This window comes from Parasteatoda tepidariorum, chromosome 1 (genome assembly GCF_043381705.1).
Source record: "Parasteatoda tepidariorum isolate YZ-2023 chromosome 1, CAS_Ptep_4.0, whole genome shotgun sequence".
Lineage (NCBI taxonomy): Eukaryota > Metazoa > Arthropoda > Arachnida > Araneae > Theridiidae > Parasteatoda > Parasteatoda tepidariorum.
This window is the reverse complement of record NC_092204.1, coordinates 94,025,261-94,038,084: the sequence shown is the minus strand read 5'-3', so window position 1 is coordinate 94,038,084 and position 12,824 is coordinate 94,025,261. Positions and strand designations below refer to the sequence as shown.

At 29.3% G+C, this 12,824-nt stretch overlaps 1 protein-coding gene across 2 annotated transcripts in view; it reads left to right on the top strand.

Annotated features, from left to right (window-relative positions):
- The window catches only part of LOC107441628 (vacuolar fusion protein CCZ1), a 40,848-nt gene extending 30,468 nt beyond the window's left edge, over positions 1 to 10,380 (top strand). The window contains exons 11-14 of one of the 2 annotated variants that reach the window (XM_071183987.1): positions 2,801 to 2,887; positions 3,992 to 4,153; positions 8,338 to 8,465; positions 10,215 to 10,380. In XM_071183987.1, coding sequence (XP_071040088.1) covers positions 2,801 to 2,887; positions 3,992 to 4,153; positions 8,338 to 8,465; positions 10,215 to 10,270 — 433 coding nt within the window. In that variant the 3' untranslated portion in view covers positions 10,271 to 10,380. The remainder of the gene's footprint in view (positions 1 to 2,800; positions 2,888 to 3,991; positions 4,154 to 8,337; positions 8,466 to 10,214) is intronic. The other variant, XM_016054965.4, reaches the window with a different exon arrangement.
- The last annotated feature ends 2,444 nt before the right edge of the window (positions 10,381 to 12,824 follow it).

The following is a 12,824-nucleotide window of genomic DNA, read 5'->3' as shown; positions in this document are numbered from 1 at the left end:
GATTTGCGTTTTTTAAAAGCTCTTAAAGGTGCTTTTTTTTCGGGGTTTGTAAAAAGTGCTTAATTTTCTATCTTTTAAAATCTGATTTTTCCTTTCTAAATTACAAAAAATGCATTATTTTCAAAATTTTCTTTGCAATATTTATCATAAACTATTTTATTTTATCATGATTATAAAGTGTTTTTAAATTTCATGTTTATACATTTAAGAACTTTAAACTCTAGAAAAAAATAATTTTTATTACTGCACAGATCCTATTTTATTTTTTTCTGGAAAGTGATAAAAAGTATTTTTTGAGTGCTTAAAAAGCATTTAAAAGGTGCTTATTTATTGTTGAAGAATCTGACTATGCACCCTATCGATTATTTCAAATCATTCCTTTTCACACTCATCTTGTATTCACTGGAGTAAGCAATGATTATTCTAATTTAGAGAAAGACACACGGTAGGCTAGTGTGTTAGGTTTTTGAAATTTTTTCTTATCAAAACTAACAGGGAGAGGGGCATAACAGGGAGAGGGGCATAAGTCTTCATTGTGAAACAAATCACTCTGTAGCTTTTTATATTCAAAATAATGTGTGAAGTAAGTCAAATAGGAGTAAAACTTCATTCATTCACTCCAAACCCCCCTTCAGTCACTCCAATGCCAGCAAGATTTTAATTCTTAAGCTATATTCCTAACATCCGTTCAGAGCAACAAATAAACAGGAAGTCCCTATTGAGAGGATCACTTATTGTAATCTTATCTTCTTAACTGAAAATTCCATGCTAGCTGGTGAAACATTTCTTAAAAATAAACAGATTTTTTCATTTCAATACCTCTCTTTCATGCAATTAAGTGAGGGCTGGAAACAACTAATATCCATTTAAATGAGGAAATTTAACATTAGTTTCATATAAAATTATTTGGTTCCATTAAATTTTGTTCATGTAAACGGGTTAATCGATTATCAGATACGGAATTAAGTGGGGGTGACTGTAATAGCATTATAATGAAAGAGTTAAAAATGTATTTTTATTAGCTTCCAATTTAATATTAAAAATACAGAAACTGTAATTATGTTACTAGGTATGTTTATTTGGAAAAATTAAGCATTATGTGGACACTAATTTATAAAAAGACATTTTATTTTTTAACTTCTGCTACTACTTTTGAAAAATTCTAAGGACATTACAAGCACTGGTATCTTGGAAGCATTTAAATAAAAAATATTTATATTTAACATCTTTTTTTGTTTCTCATTATGGGTATTGAGTTTGATACAAAATATTTTAGATTGGTTAAAGTTTTAGATATAGTTTTTTTTTACAAAAACAAATAAAACAAGAAAATTTTGAGTTTTGAAAGGGGGTTATTTTTAGACATATTTTTGTGTTTATGCAGCATCAGCGAAACAGTGGTATATTTAATTTCTATTGGCATTAAAAGTTTTTTTTTTTACACATAAAAATACATAAGTATGATTTCAGGCAAATTCATTACAATCATAACAAGTTCTAAAACAGAACCTCATTTTGTGTATTATAAACATAAAGAGGAAAAAAAAACAATTTCTTTGAAATTTCACGAATTTCATAAATCATTTGTATCATGCTCTCAAGTTTCTGTGGTTAATGCTGTTTTTCTTGCTTACAATATCATTCTTGGCTATGTTTTTAGTTTTCTATTCCATTCTAGTCTATCAAATATTAATTTGAGATGCATGAAGAGACACATTTATGAATATACTTAGATTATAGTTAGTCAGGGTCATCTTAATAGCAAGCAGGACCCCCTATAACATGTTATACTGTTTAAAATCAAACTTAAAAACTTCACATACGTAAAATAAATCATTTTTAAGATATGCAATAATTTTAACAAACTTAATACATTTTTATTACCCCCAAAAACTCAAGGCAAGCAAAATAAAGCATTTTTAAACGTGTGATCTTAATTTAAAATGGGAACTTCTAATTTAAAACCTCTATATGCATAATTTTTTAAAAAAAATTGAGATGCTAAACAAGTTGCAATCCTCAAATAATAAAATAATTTTCAAAACCAAGAAGGTAATTAAAATAATTAAATTAAAAAACATGAGGCAAATAAAAAATTCAAAAAGTATGAATTATTTCGTCAAACTATTAAAAAGTCAGTTATTTAAACACTTTTCAATGCACATCAAGCATAACCAGCTTAAAAGTTGCTGTCCCATAGTGCTGTGTAATTAATTCTAAACTCTTTTAATTATTACTTTATTTAATGAATTATAAATACTAAACAGAGTTGGTAGAGGCCAAGCATATTTAGAGACATTATGACTTAGAGAGTTGAGTACCTAAAAAATTAATTTTGACGTAGAAAAATATATTTCGGTTGATTTTTTAAGTTTTTCTGATGATAAACTGTTAAAACTATTGGTGTTTGCATGATAATCAATCACTGTTTGTAGAAAAAAATGCGCACATGTTACATGAGAATATATATTTTTTTTAAATTTTATAATGCAATGTTATTTATTCTTACTTTTTTTGTTTTAAATTCGATTTATAGAAAGTAAGATTTTCAAGGGCCCCCATGAGTGCTTGTGGCCCCCGGGTGTACCCATGCATAAAGACGGTATTGTAGTTAGTAAATGATTGCTGTAAACATAGTAAAAGTTAACTGCTAAAATTACACTTTTTATTTTCTTGCAAGTGCATAGAAATTAAACACATGATCCAATAACATGTTTCTCATTGTCTTAAACATAAGCTCTTATTTCTATTCATGTTTATTGTTTTACATTTTCTGCTATTTTTGCTTTGTTTCTTTCAGTTATAGGTTTTTAAACTTAAAGTGGCTTACAGATCAGATTGACAAGTGTAACTTCTGCGTACATTTAAAATTGAAGAAAATTCTGAAGTGATTTCAATGTTACTTTGCTTATATTCATTTCTTTTTAATAAGTTAACATGTTTAAAAATAAGTATTCCTGGATAAATTTTCTTTCAAATATTGCTTTAAAATCTGATTTGGTAGATGCAATAATTTGCTTTTCAAGTTAAAGGATATAAATTGTGTACTTTTGAACTGAAAGTTTCAATTCACAGGTTTAGCTACATGCATGTTGACTGAGTGGTTGTAATGTGTGAATATTGTTTAAAATTTTGTTTCTTATTTTTTTTACTTGCATTGAAATCAATTTGTTTCCTTATAATTTTCATCTATCAATCTGAAGAAATCAAAAAGAGTGCAAAAGTTTTTTTTTTAAATTTTGTGTGAACATGGTATTGTCAAAGGGAAAAATAACTCCTGCTTAAAACAAAATATTCTGATAAAAATTGTCATTTTCTCAAAATACTAAAAAATATTTAATGTTTTAAAGATTCTTGATTGAATTTAATTAAATGATACTATCGTGTTACATTTCTTAAGTATAGAACTAAATAGTGATTATAAAAAGGCCAGAGTAATTTAAAAAAACTATTAAAAATAACAAGAGATTTATTATTACTAAATGTTAAAGTAGTTATTAGAGCATAAACTTTGATGACCTTAAAAATACCTTTAAAAATATTATCTCTTTCTTAAAAAATATATAATTATATTAAAATATGTATAGGAAGAGAAAAAGAAATGCAATTTTCACTAAATATAAATGAGACACATTTAATGTAAATAAATTTAAAAAAACTGGAGAAAATTAATAAAAATGTATTAATATCTATCTTAAGTTACATGTATGTAATATACATAAAGCGTTGCAGCATAAAAAGCAAAATTATTTGAAAAATTTAAAAAAAAAAAAAATGACGCAATTTCAAAAATAATAAAGATTTTTAAAAAAATGCTCAAATTTTCAAAAAATTCCTAAATTAGAAAAAGCGTTTAAAAATGCAAATCAATAGCTTAAACATTATAACATCATTTTTTAAAACACTTTTATTTCTATCACATATTTTTTAATATGGATTGTGCTTCTTTGTTTGTCATATGAAATTAAAATGTAGTTTATTTATTTTTCAGCCTAAATGCTGAGCAACAGTCAAAGTTCATGTACATGTATTTTAATCACATGAATTTGGCTCAGAAAACCAGCATGCATGCTGACATGAAGAGCACTGGTCATGCCTTGATCACAAGTGACATTATGAAACTCTTTGCAGATTTCTATGTCGATTTATCAAAGTAAGTTTTTTAGAAAAATGTTTTCTAAATATAGCCATGATATAGTTATTTTACTTAAAGCTTCTTTTAATAACTTAACTGTTCAAAAGTAGTTATACAATAGAATATCTTTTGTTGCATAAATCTATAGAGTAAAACATAAAGTAAAACAATTTTTATATTCTCTTAAGTAAAAAAAAAAAAAAAAAATATGAATTAGTCTGCTTTAATTTCTGATGCTCTTGATCATTTAATTTTTTTCAGTAAATAATGGATACTTAAGTGCATATCTTTTTATTATAAACTATTTGTGTGTAAAAATTATTTTTAAGCATTAATAGTGATCTGTCCCAAATCTATATTGCTTTGTTTAATAGATTTCAGGTTCTATAAGAAGTGTTGGATTTTTCTTTAAAGCAACTTTGTTAATCTTTTTTTAATAAATGTTTATAGATTGTATAAAAATTATGTATTTTTCTAAAGTTATTACGTGCTCTTTCTTATCATACTAAAAGTCTCTTAAATTTATTTATTTATATTTTTTTTGTATGTTTTCTGCCACCGATTTCTAAACATGAATTATCGCAATTTACGTGTTATTTTTCTTTATGAATTTAAAAGTAGTCATAGCAGCTCAGTAACTGTTTGAAACAATAATGGTGCGTTTTTGAAATTTCCTGTTATTAAAAAGGCAATTCAACGTTGGTTTTAAAAAATTTGAAGATGGTGATGAAAGTTTTGAAAATGAACCACGTGGAAGACTAAAGTCAAAGCTTGAGGACACTACACTGAGAGCTCTTATGAAATCTAATCCTCACATTACTGTTTGAGAAGTTGCAAAAGAATTAGGAGTTAGTACAGCAGCAGTGTCACGCCACCTCTCAACTATTGGAAAGGGTTCTGAACAAACAAAGAAAACATGGCTTTGAAATCTGCAGCTATGTCATATGTTAGACTCCCTTTGCCGTCAGGTTAACCATGAGAGGTTCTCGTGATCTTCCTCTTCATGTAACACAAATGCAGGTTAGTTCCATCAAAAAGTCCTCTGCGAAGGCAAATTTCTCTCAATACTTGATCCAGGAGTTTCCTTGTCTTCTGGATTGAGTTCAAAATTACAAGGCTACGGAGTTGAACATAAGAAGTCGTAAACCCAAAAATTGGGTCAGCTGTGAATTCTGTCATTAGGTGACAGCTTCTTTAATTGCCAAGAGCTCGCTGGTGAAATTTAAAGCTATCTGGCCAGTATTCCTTTTATATTGATATTTACTTCCATCTGGAAGAAGAAAGAGGATGCTTCCACCTCTTTTATTAAGATATTTGTCTGATGAACCGTTGATGTATGCAATTGCCAGGTTATCGTGCGAGAGCTTTTTAATGGTTTCAACAACTTTTTGTTTAAGAATATTGGGGTCTTCCTTCTTTGAGCAAATTTGTAATACGTTCAGGCAGATCCTTATTTCCCATGACATTAATAGAAGAATGTTCCAGATTAATACGACTTTTGATATCCCGAACCAGCTGGAGATTCGAGGACCTCTTGAGTCTGGTTGAGCCTTTCCATTCATTGAATACTCTGTTAGAGATACGATCCATGTTGTTACTACAGAGCTTGTTGGTGAACAAGTTGCAAAATTAAGGCTATTCTAGGAGGGTAGGCTACAAAATTAAGCCAGTTCTAGGAGGGTAGGCCACAAAATTAAGTCTGTTCTCCTAGGAGGGTAGGCCACATTCTTTTTCAATCTTTTATTATTGCTTGAGGAAATTGCGCTTATAATGATTTTTCATGCTCTGTGTTGGACGGAGTACATTTTTGAAGACTCAGCACCCGGATTCCATATAAAGGTGGCATATTCAAACACAGGTCATATGATGGTGCAATATGTGCTTTTTACAGTTGTAGGTCTTGAACCCCGCGTAGTTCCACATAATTTTCATAGAATATTTAACTTTCTCAGAGCTTTGTCTGCAGTATGTGCCTTGAGAAGCAAAGTTCAGGATCCAGGGGTAGCTGAGGTGGGTAAGAGAGTATCCTTTTTATCTGAGAGCTATTGGTTTTAATATCAATGTTAAAGGTGCTTTTGTGACTCTGTAGAAAATACACAGAAATTGGTTTTGTTGGTATTGATAGCCAGCTTGAAATTCTTTGCCCAAGTCGCAATGTTCTTTAGTGTATCGTTTAAGGCCACCTTAGAGATGCTGTAATATCTCTGTGGGTGTGCCGAATTGCGATATCTTCAGCATAGCAGGCAATTTTTGTATCCACATGAATATTATGATTAATGGTGTTCATGTAAACGAGAAGCAAAAGAGGACTAAGAACTGAGCCTTGAGGCACACCAGCCCATAATATGCATGACTTTGAGCTTACACCATTAAACTTTACAGAGAATTTTCTGCCTCTGAGAAAATTGTTGATCCATATCAAAGCATTGCCTTTTATTCTAATGCTGTGATTAATATGTACAAGTTTTTGCCACCGAACTCGGTCAAATGAAGCAGATAAATCCAAAAATACTGCAACAGATTTTCTGAGAGGTTTTTCCTGCACCATCAATAATTGATTGACTCGGGTAAAACAACTGGTCCACAGTACCATGTTTTGCTCGGAATGATGTTTGATAAAAATGGAGAATATTATGCTCAACAAGGTAGTCCAAGGTCGACAGTGGATAATACGTTCCAGAAGTTTACAGAGGATGGAAGTTAGAGAGTCTATAACTTTTACAGTTGATGGCATCCTTTCCTGGCTTAAGAATGGGTATAATTATAGAGTTCTTCCAGATTCTGGGCAATTTGCCAATACACCAAGAGGCATTAAAGATTTTAATCAAAAATCTTTTTATGTTTTCACCAAAATGAATTATCATTTGCCCATAGATGAGATCAGGTTTTTGGATCCATGCGGACTTTTTTATTAGTTGCAAAATACGATTTCCTACTAAATTATGAAGAAAAAAAATATTTACATTTTTTCCGTGCATACTCAGAATAAAAGAACTATTTTTATTACTTATATGTTGCTCAGATTTTAAAGAATTTTTTTAAAATATTAAAGTAAAAATTTTGTAATTAAATTTAAATTGCTCTAAAAATTATGTTTAATTTTATTGAATATTTTTAAAGTTATGGCAAAAAAACGTAAGAAAAAAAACATTATTTTTTCTATATAAATGCCCATATCTCCATAAATATTTTAGATGGGCTTATGAAGTTTTGTGCAATTATTGCATAAAATAACCAAATTAATTGTTACAAGTTACAATTTTATTGTTGCATTTTTTGGAATAGGATGTTCAAAACATTTTTTTTTTTCGTTTGTAATTTATTGTCGATCCTTCAAACCTCTAAGAAACTTTAAACTTCATTGATAAGTATGAGAAATTTTATGATTTAAACACTTTTGAAGTTATAAAATGATTCTTTAAGTATTTCTTAAGAAATCTGAAAAAAGTCATTAGTTTAGAAGTGTTTCCATTATTTTATATATATATATATATATATATTNTATATATATATATCAGGAGATAACCCCACTCAAACATACATTAAAATTACGCCTCTGAATGTAACCATAAGTAATAACCTGAACCATTTTTAAATTTTTTGACATATTCTCAATCCTATTACTAATTTTTGATTATTAATTATTAATATTTGCTAAATGGTCACACCATTTTGTTTTCGTTGAGTACATAATCAATGTTTGAATCACATGATCTCAAGAAAATGAGACAAAATTGTTTTGATTTATTTATATTTTAAAAAATAAATGTTAAAAACTCTCTGGAAATGTTATGTTAATCAAAATAGAATACCTTATTTCAAGTTGTTGTTTTTTTGATAATTCTTTTTTGAATAGAGTTGCAATTAACTTCTTATTTTGAATTAAAATAATTTAATAAATATAACAGAAAACATGTTTGAAAATTTAAAATATCTGATAAATCTTAATATTTTTACTTTTTATATTTGAGAGTGAAATAATTGGTTTAAGTATATGAGGAACTCATTAACATCATAATGACAATTTACTATCACATCCAATATTTCTTTAAATTTTCTTGATCTATTCATTCTTCAAAATGTTTTATTACTATTTGTAGTTGTTATTTAGTTGTAAAATTTATATTGAAAAAAGAAGTCAATATACTTAATATTGATTTCTTAATTTACTAATGTGACAAAAACATTTTTTTTCCCTAAAGGATGCAAGATTATGGTGAGATCAATGGGAAAACACTGGGTGATTATTGGGTGATAGCAAAATTGTCTGACGAAAGGGAACTCTATGTTGTTTTGCAACAAAAAAATGCTAATATTGTTGATGTTAACGGTAAGTTTAAAGTTTTATTTTATAAATATTTACTAACTATGAAATTATTATTTTAATTCGGAACATAGTTTTGAGATATATCCTTCATTGATGTATACCAAAAATTAATTATGTTCATGGACTGCTTTAGCATTTATGAAGACTAAATAAAAGCATGTTTGGTAGTGTTACAAAGCATTTTTCAGAAAAGAACCTCAGAATATTTAGAATTTTTTTTTTTTGTAGGATCTTGGAATTTTTATAAGTAAAAAAAATAAATTATTGATTGAAATTTTTATACCAATAAATAATTTAATATCCATTAGTGTAATAAGAACAATATCAGTTTGTCTTGATAATTAAAATAGAAAATGCATATTATTTTTTAAAATAAAACTGTTTGAACACTGTCTTTTTTAATAGGTTAAAATTATAGTAGGTTTTGAATTTTCCCTATGGAAAAATTTATTTTATTAATATTATTACTATTTTGCATATAAATTTCATACGTCCTTCATTTTTTAATAAACACTTAAACTAGATTTTCTAAAACATGTCTTACTTAGGAAAATTTTTCTTTAATATAAAAATAGAATTATCAAAAGATTTTAACCTCTTTTTACCTCTTTATGTTTATAGAATATTTAAATAATAATTTAATATTTCATTAACGTGAATAAATGGTGAATTAATATTATTTTTTTAATTGAAATTATTTCAAATTAAAAGGTGCTTTATCCTCTGATATTAAACTTAGTCAAAGCTGCATTTAGTTTTCTTTTCTATATAACTTCTACCTATAGTAAAGGGGTTAATTAAAGCATATGGGACAGGAGTGGCATATAAAAATCAAAATATCTATTAATTTTAGTTTCTTATATCAGTTTCCATCAAAATTAGAATTGTCTTGTCTCTATCAGAAATAACACAACGAGCAAGGATATATATTAATGCTAGTTGGTTGCAGAATTTTTCTGCCTAATATATACCCACAGTTAAACTTTAGAAAAGTTTAAAAAAAAGCTTTTACGGGTCCCAGGACAAAATTTATAGTTGGCGCCTTCCTCAAATCACAGTCTTAATTTTGAATTTTGTATAATTTTTGATAAACCTTATTCAAAATTAGAGTTTTTGTATGAATATAAAGGAATTCTTTGCATTTGAAAAAAACTAAATGTTTTGTAAAAAAATTTAAACTAGGCCCTGGGAAAATTGTGCTTGTATTCTCCCCCCCCCCCTTCTTGAGTACAGCCTTGTGAATAAGGCTATCATTGGCACATTTCTTCAAATCACGGTGTTTGATGGAATATAACTATTTTAAAGTTCCTTTCTGACATATTGAGATATGCTATTTTTATTTGGAAAATAATAAAATTTATGTTAAAAAAAATAATTTTAAGAGGAGAAGTATCAAATTCATTGTTCATGTAGCTGAAAATCTCTAAACATAAACCACACATGAAGTGTTAAGTTTCAAAAATAAATATTTTTTCTGCTGTGGAATTATCTTTACATAAACTATATTTTGATATAGTTTGCAGATAACTGTTTTATATGTTGGTGCATTAATTAAAAATAGTTTTTAGCACACCAGCAGACAGACAGAAAGAAAAGAAATTAGGTTTATAATTGCTACTTATAGTTACAAGAAATCAGCCAGGTGAAATGGTAAAACTTCCTGGCCAAACACTCAAACTTTAAATTTACTCGAAGTAATTGTGCTTAAACTGATATGTCACTTGATACTTATGTCTCATTTTTTCTTTTTAGATGAAATGAAGAAGCTAAGTGCATCTCTTTTCCATAATATTTTCATTGTGGAGTAAAGATAATGTTGTGATCATTTCAGTGAAATGTAATTTTTAATGTGATATTTTTGTTTAATCATGTGTATGATATTCATTTGTTAATAAATATGATTATTTATATTTCCAAAGATGTTGCTCATTTACATTCACTTTTAATTTTTTTAAAAATTTAAAAAAAGTGATACTTTTAAATTTATTGAATTACAGAACCTTTTAAATTATTTTTTAAAAGAATGCATTTTTTTATAATTTATTTTAATGAAATAAATAAGTTTTAATGCTATGCAAAAATTACGCAACTGTAATGTTTTTAACCATATGAAGGTAAACTAAAATTTGTTCAATTTTAATTGATACATAACTTTCTCTTCAAGGGGGGAAACTGGTTGTCTGGCAAGAAAAACAGGTGAAAGCATGGCTTCAGGTGTAGCTGTTAACATGTCTGATAAACTTCTTTTCACAATCTGATCATTTAATTCTTTACTAAAGAAACTTTAGTCAGACTGATTTATGATCTCTATGTGTACTCTTTATACTTTGTCCAAGCTTTCATCCAAGTGTAATTAATCTAAGGAATTTGTGTGCGAGTTTGTTCATCTGCCTATGTTTAGCAAATAACCGATCATCAACAAATGGTGTCACTTAAAGCTGTAAAATTGAAGATATTCTTAGTAACTGTTGACCCGAATTTCTGTACACCAAAGTTCTATTTTCAAAACTATGATTAGAATTTCTTATAGCAATCTTTTGATTTTCAGATATTTTCCTATTATTTAAGTATACTAACAAGAAAAATCCATATTATTTATTTAGTTTAAAACTAAGAATTTACACATGATCCAACCAGTAATCCAATTTTTTGAGCAATTTATAAAAAAAATTATCTCAAAAATTTGGTGACGTCAAACAGCAGCACTTACTCATATACGATTAATAATCCCCTATGCCAGGGGTCGGCAACCTGTTTGTCCTTAAGGGCGCAATACTAAATTTGAAAATCACCGAGGGCGCATATTTTACAGATAATCATGCACAATCCTAAACTCAACTGACTACTTGCTGTATATCGCCGTTTGACAAGAGTTAAGTAAATCGCTCTGGCTATCATACATTTACATTAGTCCAGCGAGGGCGCATTAAAAATCGATCGGGGGCGCCCGCGGGTGCCGCGTTGCCTACCCCTGCCCTATGCAATGGATATAGCTTTCTTCAGCCGAATGCAATACTTCTGTTTCACTTGATAATTTATAATAGGAATAGTTTTGCCAAGTGTTTTAGCAACTTTGATGTTTAAATCTTAGTTTTATAATTTTTCAAATTAGCACCTGAAATAAAAATGTCAGAATTGATAGTGAAAATAATGTTTTTCTGTAAAAAAGAAAACTTCAATTGTTTTAAAAAATTTCGCAAGAATTTATTGAGGAAAAAAAAGTCGAAAAATAGTCAAAAATACAATTCCCCCACTCCAAAATTATATATTAGTTTCCAGAATTAAAATTTATGCTTCATATCTTTTAAGCCTTGTACTTGAATAATTTTAAGCACAATTAAAAAAAACAGAGTGTGAAATTACTTTTTCATTTGAATATTAATTAGTAAATGAAGTGCATTACTGGAATATATTTCATTTACTAATTACATGTGTTCCAGAAATACATTTCATTCGCAAATTAATGAAATGTATTTATCGCTTCCATACATTTTCGCCTCTACTCTTGCATAACATACATCCTTTTCTTGCAGCTTTCGACCTGAATCAAATACATCGATTTTTAATTTTTGCCTGCCATTCAAAAACCAAGTCATACTTATTAATTCTTCATACACGAGTCTCGCAGTGGACTGATCGTTAAGAGCAGATCACCAAAGTCAAGCATCACTAGCTACGGTCAGTGTGCGGGTGGGTGACCACTTGGATCAGTCTGCGAAGGGACTGAGGGTGTGCGGTATTGGTTCTCGTTAAACTGTGCTACCGTAAAGTGCTCGACTTCGCGCTCAGGTCGTCGGGCTACTGAAGCGGGGGTGCCATCCCCTCCGCAGAGGATCAAAATTGTGATGGCATGTCTTCGGATCATCCTCCGGGATGTTTCCCAGACCGTCGCCAATAGCCCATTGTGCAGCTCTAGTGTGACGTAAATTAACAACAAAACAATAACTTCATACACGAACGAAAGAATTGCCCCTTATCCCCCTACGAAAATCAGGATGTCACACATGCGCGAATGTGACGTGCTTCGTGCAATTGCAAATCGCATGTGAATACGGATCATTTTTACTGTATGCGAAAAATATCTCATAAGTGAATTTTTCGCTGGTGAATATCTTTCACCAATTAGGTGTCCCGCAGTGGACTGATCGTTAAGACACGGTTCCCAGCAGATCACCGAAGTCAAGCATCACTGGCTACGGTCAGTGAGCGGGTGGGTGACCACTTGGATCAGTATGCGTAGGGTCTGAGGGTGTGCGGTATTGGTCCTCGTTAAACTGTGCTACCGTAAAGTGCTCGACTTCGTGCGCAGGTCGTCGGGCTACCGAAGCGGGGGTGCCATCCCCTCCGCAGAGGATCAAAATT